At 57.7% G+C, this 19,177-nt stretch overlaps 3 protein-coding genes across 3 annotated transcripts; 1 reads left to right on the top strand and 2 right to left on the bottom strand.

The window, feature by feature from the left end:
• Positions 1–7: 7 nt before the first annotated feature.
• Positions 8–3,480, bottom strand: CCER2 (coiled-coil glutamate rich protein 2). The gene is made up of 5 exons (XM_042918011.1): positions 2,398–3,480; positions 2,121–2,161; positions 1,879–1,966; positions 1,015–1,550; positions 8–370 (listed from the first exon to the last, which is right to left on the bottom strand). Exons 1-5 carry the CDS (start codon positions 2,471–2,473, stop codon positions 281–283), a joined length of 831 nt encoding a protein of 276 aa, XP_042773945.1. The 5' UTR covers positions 2,474–3,480; the 3' UTR covers positions 8–280.
• A 1,211-nt stretch (positions 3,481–4,691) lies between these two features.
• On the bottom strand, positions 4,692–14,393 carry SARS2 (seryl-tRNA synthetase 2, mitochondrial). The gene is made up of 16 exons (XM_042920390.1): positions 14,049–14,393; positions 11,322–11,417; positions 10,167–10,196; positions 9,495–9,635; positions 9,358–9,412; positions 8,787–8,850; positions 8,467–8,572; positions 7,746–7,793; positions 7,426–7,534; positions 7,062–7,107; positions 6,611–6,698; positions 6,417–6,526; positions 5,623–5,716; positions 5,440–5,532; positions 5,254–5,319; positions 4,692–5,167 (listed from the first exon to the last, which is right to left on the bottom strand). The coding sequence occupies exons 1-16, from the start codon at positions 14,313–14,315 to the stop codon at positions 5,024–5,026; spliced, it is 1,557 nt and encodes a 518-aa protein (XP_042776324.1). The 5' UTR covers positions 14,316–14,393; the 3' UTR covers positions 4,692–5,023.
• A 143-nt stretch (positions 14,394–14,536) lies between these two features.
• Positions 14,537–19,050, top strand: MRPS12 (mitochondrial ribosomal protein S12). The gene is made up of 3 exons (XM_042918827.1): positions 14,537–14,604; positions 14,903–14,970; positions 18,363–19,050. Exons 2-3 carry the CDS (start codon positions 14,922–14,924, stop codon positions 18,731–18,733), a joined length of 420 nt encoding a protein of 139 aa, XP_042774761.1. The 5' UTR covers positions 14,537–14,604; positions 14,903–14,921; the 3' UTR covers positions 18,734–19,050.
• The last annotated feature ends 127 nt before the right edge of the window (positions 19,051–19,177 follow it).

Below are 19,177 nucleotides of genomic sequence, written 5' to 3'. Positions count from 1 at the left end.
TGTCTAACATCAAGTGCCACACGAGCCTTGGCGGTTTTCTTTGTGCTTTATTCATTCGGCAGGGTTGGAGTGGGTTACATGGGTGGCCGGGTGTTTCCAGAGTCGGTTGGAGCCCAGCCCCTCTACCCAGCTCAGACTCGGCCCCTCGGGCCTGGTCGCGTGGCACACCTGTCCCCCCATTCCTGCAGGCTGGGGAACGGAGTGGGGTGTTAGGCGAGCTTTGGGGGTCAACAGTCATAAGCCATAGGGTGTGTCAGGAAGGAGGACGCGAGGTCGGGGGTCATCCCTCCCTCCTGATCTCCTCCCCCAGAAGCTCCGTTGCCTTCTTTAGCTCATCTCGCACGTGCTCCAGCCGCACCGTGTCATGCTCCTGGGGGGATCAGAAACGGGTTGATCAGCACACCCACCTTCAAGGGCAGGCCCCCCTCAGGAGTCACCCATGAACGTGGGCCATGTCGGTTTGCATGCCGGCAGCCGGCAGCGGTCCTCTGGTCCCCACGGACCGCGGTGGTGACCGCAGTGGAAGAGTTAGACCGGCCGACGTGGCCAGCGAGGCAGTCTGCGTGGACCGCCACGGCCAACGACAGCAGGTGTGGCTAGTAAAGGGGCCCTGACCCATTTGTGAGGTGCTGGCCGGTTAGGCTGCTGCCGCCAGTCACGGGGACGTCTTTCTTCCCACGGCCCAGCGGTGGTGTCCACCTGTGGTCCAGCGAACCGAGCACGGCAGCCACTTTTCACGTGGCCAGACTGCGCGTTACTGACTACAGTGGCGGCTCACTCGGACGCCTCCGCGCGATTCTGGTGGCCATCTTGGTTACTGTACTCTTGGTGTGGAAGCCATCTTGGCCAAGCAGGGGCCTTGCTCGGATGTCGCTGCCTAGTCCTGGTGTCCGTTCCGGTCACCATGGTCCATTTGCGGTGGACAGTGGCCGTGTACGGCCCAACTGGTACCCATTTGGTAGTCGATTCCACGGGCCGTTTGGCCTACCCCGCTTGCCCGTGGCCTCCACTCACCTCCCTCTCGGAAGCCTCTTCCTTCTCCTCCTGCTTGGGCCCGGCTTCTGGCTGGCGGAGGCGGTGGTGATGCGGCGAGTCCTCGTGCCTTTCTCCTCCACCCGCCTCGGCCCCCTGCCACAGGCCGTGGCCCGCGCCCAGCACCTGCACACCCTTCTCCTCGGCCTCAAACTGGGCTGTTTCCTCGTCACTGGCCTGCTCTGCCACTCGCTTGTGGGGCCGCCCTCCACCCTCTGGGCGCCGCTTCCACGGGCCTTCGAAGGGTTCCACGGGCCCCCTCTTCTTCCTCTCCTCCTCCTCCTCCTCCTCCTCCCGCTCCTGCTCCTCCTCCTCCTCCTGGTGGAGCCGGCTATGGAGCTGCTCGCGGATGGTCTGTTCCCGCACCTCAGACTTGTGGGCCCTCTCGGCTGCCTCTTCCTCATCCCTCGCTTCCTGGCTGGACCTCATCTTCCCAGCCTCTTGCTTCTTGAAATCCCCAACCAGCAGGCCTTTCTCTTTGGTGGACACACAGCCGTAGGGCTCTGTCTCACACATCTCTGGTGGAAAGAGAGAGGATGCTCTCTGTGCAGCAGAATCGGGAACCGGACCTGGAGGAGTTCTGGGGCCTGCCCGAGGCCCCACAGGGGGGCTGCCCAAAACCGGGAGAGGAGGGTCAGGTCTGGGGGATGTTCTCTGCCCCCATCCCGTGCCTCTGCAGGGACCCCCCAGGGTGGGGCTGGAGGCCGGACGGGACACCGGGCGTGCCGTGCCAGCCCAGGCAAGGGGGCCCTGGGATGAGACCACCTTTCCTCCAGGCAGCCCCGGCCGGAACCCCGGGTGGGGTGGGGGCTCCCAAGAGGCTCTGGGGCCTGGGCCCCCCCTTACCTTTGTGGAGGAGAGCTGTGCAGGGGCTTCTCTGGGCCTGGCCCAGCGTCAGCACTTCTGTGACCACTTCTGCCAGACAGCGGGTCAGCTGGGCGTGAAGGGTCAGAGGGGAGGTTGAGGGTAGGGCAGATGGGAGGAATGAGAGCAGTGGGAAGTTTGGGGGGGAGATGATCATGGAGGCCGGTCAGGGAGGGCCAGGGCCTGGGGAAGATGAGGCAGGGCAAGGGGTCTGCACTCCTCACCTCTTCCTTGGAGGGTCTTGGCGCCAAAGGAGCAGCGGTGGCTGTGGAGGAAGGAGGTGGGTGCTGGTACCCTCGGTACCCCGCGGGCACTGTCCTCGGTGCTGATCCACGGTCCCCTCCCCAGCCTACCTGCCAGGTGCACCGTCCCTACCTGGAAGCTCAGCCCGTGAAGTCTCTAGTCCAACCCCAATGGGTGCACCGTTCCCGCCCCCCGCACCCCCAGTCCCTGGTCCCTAAGCTGGCCGCAGAGGTGCCCTCTCCAGTTCCTGGCACTCACCGGCCCCCGGCAGCAGCGCCAGAAGCAGGGGCAGCGGCAGCAACAGCAGCACGGAGGCGGGCCCGCGGCTCTGCATGGTGGGGCGTCGGGACCAGGGTGCTCGGCGCCGCGCGGGACGGCGCGGCAGCTCCTTATAACCCGCGCCAGTGGCCCCGCGGGGGAGGAAGTGACGTCATCACCGCCCCTTCCCCGCCCGCGCCAGGGTGACAGCTGCCGGGCGGCCACCTGCCCGAGACCCTCAATTATTCATGGAGACCCACGTCCCGCACCCGCTCCTCTTCCAGCTAATGGTCCCGGAGCGTCAGCATGGAGGGAGGGTGCTTCCCCCAGAGAGACACGGTCTGTTGAGCTTAAGGCTGTACGGGGAGGGCGACCTGAGTTCGAATCCAGCGGCAGCCATTCACAGATAGACCTCAGGCAACTCCTTCCCTTCTTTGGCCTTTTCCTCATCTGGAGATTTGGGGGTCCTAAACCTACTTCCGCAGAGGTGGTGGCTGGGCTCCGCCTGAATCCCAGCTCCACCACGGCCAGCTGTGCAGCCTGGGAAAACTGCCAGACCTCTCTAGGGTTGGTTTTATGCTTTGTGAGACAGGGCGGGTGGCCACCTGCCCCACAGGTGAGGGGTAAATACATAACGGGTGCATAAGATCATTTAGACAGTGTCTGGCCCTGGGAACTACACCCGTCCCAGCACCCTCAGTCCAGTAGCTTTTATTGAGCACCTACTATATGCCCCACCCTCTCAGAAAGCCCGGGTGACAGCAGTGAACAAGCAGGCAAACTTCCCCGTCCTCTTGGGCCGACATTTGAGAAGGGGAAGACACAACACTCAACTCTGCGCCTATAAGGAAGGAGGAAATGACCGCAGACTCCTGCATCACACAGTGCGAGTGGCTTTTCCTTTGGCCGGCCAGGGAAGTCCTCTCTGAGGAGGTGATATGTGGGCTAAGGCCTGAGTCATAAAATGGAGGCAATCACACAAGACTGAGGGGAAGAGTGGCCACAGAAGGGACTAGCCAGCGCAAAGGTCGGAGTCAAGAATGAGTCTGCAGACTGGGGCGCCTGGGCGGCTCAGTCAGTTAAGTGTCTGACTTCAGCTCAGGTCATGATCTCGTGGTTTGGGAGTTCGAGCCTCACGTCAGGCTCTGTGCTGACAGCTCAGAGCCTGGAGCCTGCTTCCGATTCTGTGTCTCCCTCTCTCTCCCTGTTCCCCCACGCTCACATTGTCTCTCTCTCTCTCTCAAAAATAAATAAAGATTAAAAAAAAAAAAAGAGTCTGCAGAGTTAGGACAGCAAGACCAGAGCACGAGAGAGAGGAGGTGGGTTGAAACGGAAGGCAGGGGGCAGACCACGTGGGGCTCTGTGGATCACGGGGACAGCTCTGTCCTTTCCCCTGAGATGGAGCTACATGAGGGCTCCAAGCGGGGGAGGGATGTGACCAGACACAGGTGTCCGCAGGGTCGCTCTGGCTGCGTGGGGGCGGGGGAGCGAGGAGATGGTGGAGGGGCTGTCGTGACTCTCCAGATGGGGAGAAAACAGTGGACAGGACCGGGGAGGGACCAGGGAGGGACCGGGGAGGAAGAGAGTAAGGGCGGATTCTGGTAATGGTTTGGAGAAGGAGCCGCCAGGGTCTGACCTACGTGGGCACGAGGGGAGCAGAGAGTGACCGAAGGGCTGTGGCCTGAAGAACTGGGAAGGCAGTTCCATGTACCAAGACAGGCACAGCGAGGGGAAGAGTGAGTTCTGCTTCGTGGAGTTTGTGCTGCCTACTGGACCCCACCCCCCCCCCCAGCCCCCTGCAGTGGAGATGGGGGAGTGAGGTTGAAACTGGGGTCAGGGGCGCCTGGGTGGCTCAGTCGGTTAAGCGGCCGACTTCGGCTCAGGTCATGATCTCACGGTCCGTGAGTTCGAGCCCCGCGTCGGGCTCTGTGCTGACAGCTCAGAGACTGGAGCCTGCTTCAGATTCTGTGTCTCCCTCTCTCTCTGACCCTCCCTCATTCATGCTCTGTCTCTGTCTCAAAAATAAATAAACATTAAAAAAAAAAAAGAAAAAAAAGAAACTGGGGTCAGTGCAAGGTGCCCCTCGTCCTAGAGCAAGGGAGAGGCCTCGCACCCTCTCAGTTCCTGAGGTGGCCCCCAAGTTGCCCTCCGTGTGCTCTGGGGGCTGCTGGACATTCTTGGCCATGGTCCCTGTGGCCACAGACCCTATGATGGTTTAGTACCTCTGACCAACTGCCCAGCACCCCCGCAGGTCAGCCAGGGTCATGTCCCTTGCTCACAGATCCACAAAGGCCTTGGTTCTGACCATTTATTGGGGACTTTTCTGCTAAGTACTGGGGGAGGGAAGAAGGAAGGACGTTTGGAGGCCTCTTCCTCTCCTTCCCCCATCCCTACAACTTTTAAATCCCCAGGCGTCCTGCTTTCCGGTGCAGGCTGGGACCACCAGTGACAACAGGGTCACCGGCTGATTCTGAGGAAGTACGGAAGTAGGAAAGGGGCCCGGGCACGGAGCCGGTGTGAGGAATGCAGATGTCAGGACGGGCTTAGGAAAACGGGTCCCAGGTCTCCAGGGTCCCCTGAGCTCCAGGAAGCGGCAACAGCCCTGCTGACCAATGAGGGTGCGCTCTCAGCTCGAAGCGGGCCGGCCCGGGAGCCTGGGCTTCTGGGGCTGGTTGGGGCCGATGTACTGGAGAGGCACGTGGGTGGGGGCCGTGATCCGATCGGTGCCAAGGTAGGGCTGGAGGGCAGGGGGCACAAGGACCGAGCCGTCCTGGGGACAGAGCAGGCCTCAGGATGCTGCCACTGACCCGGGCCTCCACCCTCGGCCTCCCTGGGTGGGATCCTTCCACCGCTCACCTCCCGCTGGTTGCTCTCCAGGAGGGCGATGAGCAGGCGAGGGACGGCACAGGCTGTGGCGTTCACCTGGGGGAGAGGCGTGCTCGCATCCGCGACGACCTCTCCTGCCCCGGAGAGGCCGAGGGGGTGTGGGCCTCAGGGAGTGGAGGCTCTCGGGAGGCTGGGCGAGGGGGGGCGGGCGCTTACTGTGTGGGCAAACTGCAGCTCCCCGGCCTCCTTCTGGAACATGATGTGCAGCCGGCGGCTCTGGAAGTCCGTGCAGTTGGAAGCACTGGTGACCTGGGTGCGGGGAGGGGTGGGCTGAGAGGATCACCTGTGGGGGGTCCGGTCCCGGTCCCCCACTGCGTCCCCACCGCGGCGGGGGCTCACCTCGCCAAAGCGGCCGCGGCCCGGCATCCAGGCCTCGATATCGAACTTGCGGTAGGCGGGGAGGCCCAGTTCCTGGGTGGGCATGTCCAGGACGCTGTGGCGGAAGAGAAAGTCGTGGCGAAGGTCAGTGAGAGGCAAGAGGTGGCGGCAGTGGTGGAGGAGGAGGGGGAGGAGGGAGAAGGCACGGGGGGTGATGGAAGAGAAGATAGCCAAAAAAGAGGAAAATGGAAGCGAAAAAGGAGGCGGAGCTGGTGGCTACGAGGGCACAGAGGCGAGGCACGGGGCAGTGGAGAAGGCGGAAGGGGAGTGGATGGGGGGGGAGGACGGGGAGGAGAGTGGGCACGTGGCCACTCTCGGCACCCTGGGTCTATAACGGGTCACCGAGAGGAAAAGCGCACATCGCCCGGCCTCTCTGGAAGCCAGGTGTGACGGATAGGACGGGAGGGCGTGGGGCCACCCACCAGGTCCTGCCTGAAAGGGAAGGGGGCGCCCCCGCCCTCCCCGCCGAGCCCAGGCAGTGAGGAGCCCCTTGGGGTGAAGTGCCGATGACCGAGGGATGGGAGCCACGAGAGGGAAGGGGCCCGGGTCCCCATCCCCGGGGCGCCCTGTGCCACTCAGACTGCTGTCACCGTCCTATGGTCCCACATGGGACGTTACAGACTGACAGATACATATCCCGCGTGTATTCCTGACACGGGGCAAGGGGGCGGAGGGAGAGGAGGTGATGAGGGCGTGTAAGGTGGGAGCACCTAGCCAGCCTATCCCTCCTCCCTCACCCCCACCCTTCTCCGCACCGGAAGTGCAGGCCCAGCTCCGTCAAGATCTCCATCTGCAGGGACAGGAACTCCTCCAGCAGCTGTGAGCTCTGCTCCAGCCCAGGGCCTGTCACCCCGAACATCTCCACCTGGGGCAGTGCAGCGGGCACAGGAGTCAGAAGGCCCCCCGCCACCGGAGTGAGCCCTCCTCCCCAGGTCACGGCTACACCAACCTTGGTGAAATGATGCACTCGATACAGTCCCCGTGGCTCCTTCCCTGTGTCTGTCTCAGCCCGGTAGCAGGTACTGGAACAAACCATCCTGGGTGGGGGATGGGGGGGGGGTGGGCAGGGGAAGTAGAGTCAGGGAGGGGAGAGGGAATGTCACAGTGGGGGACAAGATCTAAAGGAACCGGACATCGGGGCGCCTGGGTGGCTTAGTTGGCTAAGCGTCCGACTTCAGCTCAGGACACGATTTCGCGGTCTGTGAGTTTAAGCCCCGCGTCCGGCTCTGGGCTGACCGCTCAGAGCCTGGAGCCTGTTTCGGATTCTGTGTCTCCCTCTCTCTCTCTGACCCTCCCCCGTTCATGCTCTGTCTCTCTCTGTCTCAAAATTAAATAAACGTTAAAAAAAAATTAAAAATAAATAAATAAATAAATAAATAAATAAAGGAACTGGACATCACCTGATTGGCAGGTCCCTGAAGGCCACGGAGTGGTCCATGAAGTAGCCTGGGAGGAGAGAGGAACAGAATGTGTCAGCCAGGATGGGTCACCACCATCCACAGGAAATCTCTGTGACAATTAGAAAAGGTGTCCTCTCTGGTAGACACGACCTCCCGTCAGGGCATGGGGCTGGATCCTCACTGTACTGTTGTGCAGTTAACAACCTACACAACTGTACAGTCTGGCCCTGGGGGGTCACTGAGACATCCTAGGCAGGCAGCTATCACCCCCAGGATGCTCCTGGTTATCCCCCTACAATCCCTCCCGCTCTGAGGACACTGGAGGTATCTTCACCCCTGCTGCTGCCCCCAGGCAGGTGCTTACCAGCGAGCCCCACCTCTGCTGTCCCAGCCAGGTTGAGGTCTTCGAAGCGGGATGGGTCGATATTGTAAATTTGGGACGGGTTGGCATTTGGTGTCATCCCACAGCCTTCCTGGGGAGGAGGCCAAGCCACACAGGTCAGGGGACAGATAACCTCAGCCTCCTTTTGCAGGAACAAGCCCCGCTCCTCCCCAGGAAGCACCTGGAGTTGCCCACCCTCAACCCAGTCCCAGGGCCGTCTCTGCAGGGGAGACAGGCTGTTCTTCACGCCTGGGGTCCCCGGAACAGGGCCTGGCACGCAGCTGGGTGCGGGGGGCACTCACAAACACAGCTCCCCGGAGAAGGTCTGGCACTGTCATGGGAGTGAAGCCCTGTGAATGGGAAGGGGGCGGGGTGAGGGCACGGCCAGGACCCCCACCAGACCAGAGACACTGCAGAGTGGGCCAGTGACTCCCGCTTGTCCTTCAAAACCCATTCCGCCTCAGAGGAGATTGAGGGAGGCTTCAACTGGCTTGGAGCCAGTAGGCTTGGAGCTGGCTTCGGGACCCTGGTGTCCCTGCCGCCGGGGCCCTGTCGGTGCTTTGCGGTTTCCTCTCACTGCATCCCACACAGGGTAGCGGGAGGTGTAGTTAGAGCTTTCTGTGGCTCCCCAGTGCCCTCAGGAAATGGCCCGAGGCCACGGTCAACAGCCCATGCCTTCAGCCCCCGCCAACCCCTCCCATTCCAGCAACACCTCCTTTACACTACGGCAGGTGGTGAGGTCCCAGGCACAGGCCCTAGGGCCGGCTCCAAGCAGCAGCCGTGAGATCTTGGGTGAGATCTTGGGCTAGTTACGCCCTCTCCGGGCCTTAATTTCTCCATCCCTGAAGTGGGGATAAGAGCATCTACCTCATAACGTTGCTATAAGAATTAAAGTGTCGGTAATACACGTAAAGCTCTGAAATAATGGCTGGAGCACAGGGAACGCCCTCCTCCCCGTCTTGAGCCCTCTGAGTCACTGTCGACGTCACCCCCTCCAGGCAGCCCTCCCATCCCGACCCATACCCGCTGGATGAGCTTGTTGAGGGTGAAGTTGACCAGGCCGTGCTGCAGGAGGGCCCCAGCCCCACGGAGATAATAGGAGCGGTGGCCGGACACGTGGGACAGGCGCCTGGGAGACAGACGGGCAGACAGGCGGGTGTGTGTGCGCCGGGGCTGGTGGGGGAAGAGGGGGACCCGAGCACCCTGAGGCAGAAGCCAGGTGCCAGGCGGGGGACCGGGCATCAAACATTCATGCGGGGTGAGGCCCGGGCGGCTCCACACCTGGTGCCGAGCCAGCTGCTGGGGCGGGGAGGGCGGAGGGGGCGCGAGCGGGCGGAGCTCACTTCTGCCGGATGATGTCAAGTTTCTCCGCGATTTCCAGGTGGCCCCGGGGTTGGAAGGAGAATGCTGGATCCGGATGAGAAGCAGTGGAATAAGGAGTCGGGAGAGAGACACAGAACAGGGACACAGACAGGATGAGAGAGCCAGCAGAGGGAGAGGCAGTAAGAGGGAGCGAGGGAGACAGAGGGAAAGGGAGAGGGGAGAGAGGAGAGAGAGAGAGAGAGAGAGAGAGAGAGAGAGAGAGAGAGAGGGCAGCGGAGGCGGGACTGGCAAAGGGAGAGATGGCGAGAGACGCGGAGCCGAGGTGGAAAAGGAGAGAGAAGGGAAAGGGAAGAGAACATTAGGAGGAGGTGAGAAAGAGGTGGGTGGGTACAGAGAATCAGAGCCAGAGAGAGAGAGAGAGAGAGAGAGACACGAGTCAGGGAGGAAAACCCAAGGGAAACAGCCAAAGCGAGCCAGGGACGGACTGCCATACACACACAGGGCAGAAGGCAGGAGGAGGGGAGCACCGGCCACGTCCCACACCCCAGGGACACCACCCAGCCTCGGCTCCGGGCCTGGGGGCTGGCCCACCTGGCTTGTCTCCGACCACGTGGAGCACCCGGGCCTGGCTCTCGTCCCCGACGGGCTGCAGGGACACAGCGGGAGTCACGGGGAGGGTGGTCCCGGGCGGGCCCCTGGGCTCCCCCGCCACCCAGCACCGCGCTCACCACATCCGGGTGGGTCTGGTTGGGCAGCCTCAGCGCCCGCAGGTAGAACTCCTCTTCAAGCTGAGTCTCCTTGGGGTACAGGACCATGAGCTGCTCGCGGATCTCTCGGCCGTGGGCCCGCAGACTCTGATACTGGGGGTCCTGGGCAGGGGGACAAGCCGGGTCAGTCCAGGAGAGGGCGGGGGGGTCCCTCAACCAGTCTGACCTTGGGCCTTGCCGGCACAACCCCTGTGGTCGGCACCCACTCTCTCTTTGGCCCAACATCCTGAATTTCTGTTTGGGAAATTCCCTCACCTCACCTCACCACCACATGGCAAGTCCAGGGGGCCGTGACTCAGCCCTGGTCTACCAGAACATTCTAATGCCTGGGCCACAGCTACTGGCTCGAAGACAGGCACGCGACCCGAGCCCCAGGACCAGGGGTGCAGCGATCAGGGAAGCGGTCCCCTTCGGGCCCCACCCCGCCTCCCCTTTCTCTAAGGGCAGAAAGCCGGTCTGGGAACAAAGGGGGAACTAGAACCAGATATAAGCCAGCCTCTTAGGTTTCAGGAACCAATAGATTCACTTGGATCAATAATCCTGTTTGTTGTCTTCGGTCACAAGGTAGGAATCACGACCCCCGTGGCACCTGCCCACTCCCCCCAGGGGCAGGACACCGGCCCTCGGGACTACCTGCTGCACTTGAGTGTTGTCCCGGTTGACCTGGTAGAAGAGAGACGGAGAGGGTGATCAGGTTCGTGAAGCTGGGGCCGGGGAGGAGGGAAGAAAGGAGGGGTGAAAGGTCAAACAGGGCCGGGTGGGGTGGGGTGAGTTCCTTGCTCTGCGGGTGCCTGGCTGGACAGACCTTCCTCCCCTCCGTGCCTCAGTTTTTCAGTAAAGCCGGGAGGAGGCAAGATAATGGAAGAGTAGCCACACCCGCAGCTCTGTTCATCGAGCCCGTCCCTGCTTTCACACGGCTCTCACGCGGTCCTATTTCTTCACAACCTGCTCCGTGAAGTTGGCATCGGCGTGCTTCCCGTTTCGTAGATAAGAAAATCGAGGCTAGGAGCGGTAAAGCTGGTGAACCTGAACCTTCCTTGAGCCAGAGCGGCAGGCGGAATCAGGCAGACCCGGGTCTGAATGTCGGGTGCCTACCCGCTCCGTGTCCCTTGGGCAAATCTCCTTCCTGCTCCGAGCCTCGGTATTCCCACCTGTGAAATGGGATAACGGGACCTCCCCAGCAGGGCTGCTGAATGGCTTCCCCGAGCAGATGAGTTGGCGCTCATGGAACGTGAGCTGTGACCAATTTTGTTGTGGTCACCGGCTGCCCGCCCGTGATGCACGTAGTCTGGGGCCTGGCACTTACATAGGAGGGTCACTGGGAGGTGTAACTAGTTTTGCAGTCGGCCTTCGAGCGGACTGGCGAAAAGCAGCCCGGGTGCCTGGGTGCGAATCCTGCCTCGCCCACTTTCCGGCTGCGACGCTCAGGCACATGCTAACCTCTTGGGAGCCTGGTTGTGAATTGGGTTTGTATTGTTCCTGTCTCACAGAGTTGGGAGGGTTCAGAGGAGGAAAGCATCTAGAACAGTGCCTGGCACACAGTGATTGCTATATAAACAGCTGCTATTATTTTTATGATTACTCTTTTCAGCCCCCTGAGGCAGATGCTCTTGACTGTCTAGCCCAAGACTACTCAAGCCACAGAAGTCCTGTTTTCTGCCTCTGGCAGTCATGTGAAGAGACACGGTACTACGCGGCCATCCTGGGCTGTGAGCGGGGAAACTGAGGTCAAATCAACATAGTGAAGCCTCACCCACCTAGGACCCCCTCCCTTCCCCTGCCGCTCACCATCAGGGCCCGTACTGCCTCAGCCACGGCCCCCTTCTCTTCCTCCAGACTCCGGATCTGCTCCCGCAGCTGCCTCAGCTCCTGCCATGCTGAGATCTGGGGGAGGACACAGGAGGGAAAGGGGTGAAGGGGCCACTGTCTCCTGCCCCTTCTCGCTGGAGCCTCCCCCTGCTGGCCACCTGGAGCCCAGCAGCCAGGCTCTCCTCGTTCCCTTCTGTACTAGGCTTCCTGATGTAAAGCACACGGCTGCCCAGACGTAAGACACATTTCCCAGCCTCCTTTGCAGCTACTTGTGCTCACGTGTCCAAGATCAACCAATGGACGTGAGTGGAAGGGGAGAGTGTGACTCTTGGGTCACCTCCTTGAAGACAAGCCCCCATGCTGGGCTTTCTCTCACTCCCCTTGGACTGGATGACAGGCTCTGAAGCACAGCCAAACCGGACAGCATCCTAAGGGACACGGAGCAGGAGGGTGAAAGGACCCAGGCGCTGAGGGGCACAGAGCTGAGGCCCCGCCAGCACTCCCCTCTGAGTGTCAGAGAAGAGAGAGGCAGCCTCTGTCCTATGGGGCTGCCGCGCTCAACCCTCCAACAAAGCAGGCTCAGCTCTGGTTCACGGGCACACCTACTGCCGTGAGGTGCCTCTGTGAGCCCGCAGCCCTGGGCAAACCCCTCTGTCCTCTCTGGCTGCAGTTTTCCCTCTGATAAAATGGTGCAAACAGCACTGTCCTACCTCCCCGGGGCTGGCAACTGGGAGGGGGCGCAGGCCATAAGGTGGTTTGCTGCCCACTGGGTGGCTCCCCCGGATGTCCCCTGGACACTCACTATGTGCAAAAGTAACTCTAGGAAAAACATCCCCCTCCCGAATCTGCTCCTCCTCCAGGGACAGCCCCACGAACTCCCATCCCCGGCCGCAGGACCCTGAGCCTCCTGCCGGATGCCACCCCAGCCCTGTGGCCAGGTTCCGTGTCCCAACGTTTCTGCCTCCTGAACGTCCATCGCGTCTGTCCTGCTCCCATCCCCTGACTCCTGCCCCTCTCTGCTCCAGATCCTGTCATCTGCCACGAGGACCGCTGTGCTATCCTCCCAGCCTTCAGGCTCACCTCCTCCAATCCAGCCAGAGCTCTTACACAATCCCATTCCTGCCTGGAGGCACCCATGGCCCCCCAGTGCCCCTAGGAACAATTCACGTGCCTTGTTATTGCCCATAAAGCCACATGCCATTTTCCTCTTCACATTTCATGCCCTAAAGAAGTGTTTCTCGGGCTTTGGGATGTGATCCATTAGTGGGTTATAAATAATTCAAGACTGCTAAACCAGCACTTTAAGAAATTGTGGTAAAATACAAAGTTTAGCATTTTATGGGGCGCCTGGGTGAATCAGTCGGTTAAGTGCCCGACTCTTGGTTTCAGCTCAGGTCATGATCTTATAGTTTGTGGGTTCAAGCTCTACATCGGGCTCTGTGCTAACAGGGCGGAGGCTGCTTGGGATTCTGCCTCTCTCCTGCTCACTTTCTCTCAAAATAAATAAATAAACGTTTAAAAAAATACATAAAGTTGGGCGCCGGGGTGGCTCAGTCGGTTGAGCGTCCCACTTCAGCTCAGGACATGATCTTGCAGTTAGTGAGTTCAAGCCCCACGAACTCTGTGCTGACAACTCAGAGCCTGGAGCCTGCTTCCGATTCTGGGTCTCCCGCTCTCTCTGCCCCTCCCCTGCTCATGCTCTGTCTCTCTCCCAAAACTAAATAAACATAAAAGATTTTTAAAAATACATAAAGTGTAGCATTTCAACCATTTTTAAGAGTACAGTTCAACGGCACTAATGTGCAGCCATCCCCACCATCCATCTCCAGAACTTTATCTTCACAAACTGAAATGCTATACCCATTAAACACTATCTCCCTGTTCCCCTCTCCCCAGCCCCTGGCAACCATCACTCTATTTCCTGTCTCTGTGCATTTGACCACTCTAGGTACCTGGCGTGAATGGAATTATCCGGCTTTTGTCTTTTTGCGACCGCCTTAGTTCACTTAGCGTCATGTCCTCAAGGTTCATTCATGTTCTAGCATGTGTCAGAATTTCCTTCCCTTTGGAAGGCTGGATCATATCCCACTGTGTGTACCGTAGGCCATTTTATCTATTCGTCCGTCAGTGGGCACTTGGGTTGCTCCCAAGGTCTAGTAATAATGGTGACTGCTTCTTGTTCCCTGGCATGTAGTATTATATTATTCACCACCTCATTATCAAAGCCTGGGACATAGTAGATGCTCCCTAAGCAGCTGTTCGGCAGAACCATTAATTAAATAATTATTTAAGTGCTTGCTACCTGTGGGGCAGGTGCGGGGTTCTTACTCTCCAGAGGCAACCCCCTCTCCACCCTCGTCTAATTCACATCCCTGTCCCTCAATTTCGTCCCCCTCCCCTATTTTCTTTTGTGGTCTTCAGGAAGCCTGGCAGGAGGCTGGAGCACAGAGAACATCGGCACGTAGTAAGTTCCTAAGCGCAAAGTAGGTACTCAGTACGCTTTACGGAACAGGCGCATGGTGGGTGGGTACACAGTAGGGCCCTAGCACTCCGTGGATAACTGGCACATCTACGGGTGCCAAGCACAACATACTGGCTAAACTTGGGAAGAAACGGAAATTCCTGCAGTAGTTTCGCCCCCTGCTGGACAGTATCTCGCAAGCCCCGTTCCGCCCCGCAGCTGACGGCCGGCGCAAGCGCACTCACGATCGCGGGCAGGTCTTCGGGCCGCAGCTCCCCCTTGCGGAGCTGCAGGGCGCGCGCGGCCTCTTCCGGGCATGCGCACAGAGGTTCCATGTCCAGATGAGGGAGCGCGCTGTAGCCCTCGCGCGCGTGCTCGTACAGGAGGTTCCGGTCTCGTCTCTCCGTGGCAAAAGTTCTTTTTGGGCTATGGCTGCAGATGCAGCCTCTCCGGCAACGAAGACCCCGACCAGCCACCAAAGGCCACAAGCGCCGCGCCATGGACGCCGCCATCTTGGACAGGGGACAAGGAGTCACGCACCCTTCGTCCCGCCCCCTCCGCGTTTAGACCAATTGCAAAGCAGCCGTCCTGCCAATCAGACCCTGGATGGGGTGAGCGCCTCTCGAGCCTCAAATACAGTTCGATGAGAAAAATCGACTGTGATTGACTCTGTCGTTGACCAATCGTCATCTGTGCCCCGCCCCTTCAGCGTACACGGGAGGCAGAACCAGCCAATCCCTGCCGGGGTGACCTCCGGAAGGGGCAAGAGGCAGATTCAGCGTGCCTGCGGACCCTGCAAGGGTCGGTGAAGTTGATGGAAATCATTGGATTCCACCAGTCTCCCCGGCCCTCTCCTCAGTTTATCTTCTGCTTCTGTGTGCGGGGGGCGGGAGAGGTTGTTGGGTGCCCACTCAGAGCGAAACTAGATTTACCGAGGGAATTTCTGTCAGCAACGTGTGGGGTTGCGGTTAGATCGTCAAGGAAATTCCTAGGATTTAATCAGAAGGCTCTGAGGACGTGGTGGGCAGAATTTGGGCCCTTGTCCGGCTACGGCCACTTTTCCCTTTTTCCTTCCTGATGCTCATATCCCCTTACACAGGGACCCTGCAGGCGGTGGGATGTCCTGGTCCGGTCTTCTCCGTGGCCTCAACACGTCCCTAAATTATGGTAAGTTAGGGGCTTGAGCTGCAGAGACGCAGCAGGATAAGGGCTATCCCCGCCGGGACTTGTGTGCCTCTGCCGCAGCCCTGGGGGAATCAGGGGTTAAATTAGGGATGGATGGATACACGGTGGGTTTTAGCAGAGCTCGGGCTGCGGGGGCAAGAGGTGGGAAGTGGTTGCCTTGGGGGCTGCTATGCGTCGTCAGGGGGCATCAGGAGTTTGGGTCAGTTATTGATTTCTTCAGCAGGTACTTATTAAATTCCGTGGGTGAGACCTCCAAGCAAAGCGCTTGACTCATTCATTCAGCTGATATGTATTTTTTTTTAATTTTTAATTTTTTTAAAGTTTAAATCCAAGTTAGTTAACATATAGTGTAATAATGATGTCAGGAATGGAATTTAGTGATTTATTACTTACATACAACACCCAGTACTCATCCCAACAAGTGCCCTCCTTAATGCCCCTCCCCCCCATTTAGCCCATCCTCCCCACCCTACACCCCCTCCAGCAGCCCTGAGTCTCTGTATTTAAGGGTCTCTTATAGTTTGTCTCGCTTTCTGTTTTTATCTTAGTTTTGCTTCCCTTCCTCTATCTTCATATGTTTTGTTTCTTAAATTCCACGTATGAGTGAAATCATATGATGTTTGTCTTTTTGTGGCTGACTTATTTTGCTTAGCATAATACACTCTAGTTCCATCCATGTTGTCGCAAATGGCAAGATTCCGTTCTTTTTGATCGCTGAGTAATATTCCATTGTGTATATGTGTATATACCACATCTTTTTAAAAAATTTTTCTTTAATGTTTATTTTTGAGAGAGCATGACTGGGGGGGGGGGGGGGGGAGACACCGAATCTGAAGCAGGCTCCAGATTCTGAGCTGTCAGTCAGCACAGAGCCCGACATGGGGCTCGAACTCAAAAAGCAAGAGATCATGACCTGAGCTGAAGTTGGACACTTAACCGACAGAGCCACCCAGGTGCCCCTTCTTTATCCATTCATCAGTCGATGGACATTTGGGCTCTTTCCATACTTTGGCTATTGTCGATAGCGTGGCTATAAACATTGGGGGGCATGTGCCCCTTCGAATCAGCGTTTATGTATCCTTTGCATAAATACCTAGTAGTGCAATTACTGGGTCATAGGGTAGTTCTATTTTTAATTTTTTGAGGAACCTCCATACTGTTTTCCAGAGTGGCTGCACCAATTTGCATTCCTTGATGATGAGCATCTTCTCATTGTATCTGTTGGCCATCTGGATGTCTTCTTTGGAGAAGTGTCTATTCGTGACTTTTGCCCATTTCTTCACTGTATTGTCTTTTGGGTGTTGAGTTTGATAAGTTCTTTATAGATTTTGGATACTAACCCTTCATCTGATGTGTCATTTGCAAATATCTTCTCCCATTCTGTCGGTTGCCTTTTAGTTTTGCTGATTGTTTCCTTCGCTGTGCAGAAGCTTCTTATCTTGATGAAGTCCCAATAGTTCATTTTTGCTTTTGTTTCCCTTACCACTGGAGACATGTCAAGTAAGAAGTTGCTGTGACCAAGGTCAAAGAGGTTGTTGCCTGTTTTCTCCTCTAGGATTTTGATGGTTCCTTTCATACGTTTAGGTCTTTCACCCATTTTGAATTTATTTTCGTGTGTGGTCTAAGAAAGTGGTCCAGGTTCATTCTTCTGTATGTTGCTGTCCAGTTTTTCCAGCACCATTTCCTGAAGAGACTGTCTTTTTTCCATTGGATATTCTTTCCTGCTTTGTCAAAGACTAGTTGGTCATCCGTTTGTGGGTCCATTTCTGGGTTCTCTAGTCTGTTCCATTGATCTAAGTGTCTGTTTTTGTGCCAGTACCATACTGTCTTGATGATTACAGTTTTGTAATACAGCTTGAAGTCCGGGATTGTGATGCCTCCTGCTTTGGTTTTCTTTTTCAACATTACTTTGGCCATTCGAGGTCTTTTGTGGGTCCATACAAATTTTAAGATCGTTTGGGGTGCCTGGATGGCTCAGTCTGTTAAGCGTCCAACCGGCTCAGGTCACGATCTCCCCCTTCTGAGTTCGAGTCCCGTGTGGGGCTCTGTGCTGACAGCTCAGAGCCTGGAGCCTGCTTCGGATTCTGTGTCTCCCTCTCGCTCTGCCCCTCCCCTGCTCTCACTGTGTCTCTCTCAAAAATAAATAAACATTAAAAAAAAATAATACAAAGAAAATTTTAAGATTGTTCTAGCTCTGTGAAGAATGCTGGTGTTATTTCGATAGGGATTGCATCGAATATGTAGATTGCTTTGGGTAGTATCGACATTTTAACAATATTCGTTCTCCCAAGCTGACTCGATATGTGTCTCTCGTGGCAGCCTTTACACACCATACTCAGGAGGGAGATTCGATCATGGTGTTTGTGATACAGTGAAGCCACTGAGCGGCAGTCTTACTCAAGGGCACGCCACTAGGAAGAGACTCCTAGGAACGTCTCAGCCCCTTTGAGGATTCTGCTGTAATGTGAGACACAGAACATGAGCCAGGGCCTTCCCTGGATGTGGAGGGAGCATAAAGTTTGTGTGTGAAATGAGTGTGCCAGGGAGGAGGAGGGACACCTCCCGGAAACACCCCACTGGGTTGCTGTGGGGCGGGCACAAGTTAATACAGGTACGATGCATAGAACAGTACATGACATGGTGTGAATCTGTTTGCTTTTTTTTTTTTTTTTTTTAATCTTCATTTATTTTTGAGAGAGAGACAGAGCATGAGCAGGGGAAGGGCAGAGAGAGAGGGAGACACCGAATCCGAAGCAGGCTCCAGGCTCCAGAGCCCGACTCAGGGCTCCAACCCATCAACCCACAAGATCATGACCTGAGCTCAAGTCAGACGCCCCACAGACTGAGCCACCCAGGCGCCCCTGAGTCTGATTGTGTTTGTTACTGTTTTTTTTTGTTTTTTTTTTTTTTTTTTAACGTTTTATTATTTATTTTTGAGACAGAGAGAGACAGAGCATGAATGGGGGAGGGGCAGAGAGAGAGGGAGACACAGAATCGGAAGCAGGCTCCAGGCTCCGAGCCATCAGCCCAGAGCCTGACGCGGGGCTCGAACTCACGGACCGCGAGATCGTGACCTGAGTCCAAGTCGGACGCTCAACCGACTGAGCCACCCAGGCGCCCTTGTTACTGTTTTTAAACAGCATTAAAGTCAGTATCTTCCTTGCGAATAAAATGAGTTAATTCACGTTAAACGTTTAAGATAGAACCTGACCTGTGGCGGTTGCTCAGTAAACGTTATTGCTAATATTAGCAACCACCTCTGGACGTAAACAAATCCATCCTTGTAAAGTGCTCGCAACAGGGCCTAGAAGTCTTACGCGTTGCCTTCATTGGGATGATAACCCCCCTGCGCCCTCCCGGTTGTGTGTCTCCAGGCCTAGCCCTGGTCCCGCAGCTCGGGGCCGCCCGCCCCATGGCCACCCTGAACCAGATGCACCGCCGGGGGCTTCCGAAGCGGCCGCCTGCCCCTCCGGGCCCCACGGAGGGCCGGCCGCAGCTGAAGGGCGTGGTTCTGCGCACGTTCATCCGGAAGCCCAAGAAACCCAACTCAGCCAATCGCAAATGCTGCCGCGTGCGGCTCAGCACCGGCCGAGAGGCCGTGTGCTTCATCCCCGGAGAGGGCCACAGCCTGCAGGAGCACCACGTCGTGCTCGTGAAGGGCGGCCGCACCCAGGACCTGCCCGGCGTGAAGCTCACCATCGTGCGCGGCAAGTACGACTGTGGCCACGTGCAGAAGAAGAAGTGACCGCCAGGGCCGCCGGCGGCCGGGGCTTCCCCCAGAACGAGAACCTTCCTCTCCGGGTGCCTGTGGAGTCCTTGGGAAGCTATCCCAGCCATGGAAGCACCTGGTCCTTGATTCAAATCCCGGCCTCGCCTCTTCCATCTGGAACGCTGCTTGCCTGTGGGGGTTCTGGGTGTGAATTGGGAAGAGGCACCCCCTGGCCACACCCTTGCCTTCCCGGTAGAGCGGTGGCTCCGGGGGGCCTCTTCTGTTGGGGTAAGGCCCTGGCTCTGTACTGCCATCTGCTGGGGAGGAATGGCAATAAAAAACGCCCCTACCCCCATGGTTGTGATGTGAACCCTCCTGCACGGTATTTACCCTCTGCGTGGTATTAGCCTGTGACATCCCCCGTGGGCCTCGATTTCCTCCGGAAAATAGCTCCACTCACATATCCCCCTTCTTGGTATA

Source organism: Panthera leo, chromosome E2 (genome assembly GCF_018350215.1).
Source record: "Panthera leo isolate Ple1 chromosome E2, P.leo_Ple1_pat1.1, whole genome shotgun sequence".
NCBI classification, from domain to species: Eukaryota; Metazoa; Chordata; class Mammalia; order Carnivora; family Felidae; genus Panthera; species Panthera leo.
This window is presented reverse-complemented; position numbering and strand designations above follow the sequence as displayed.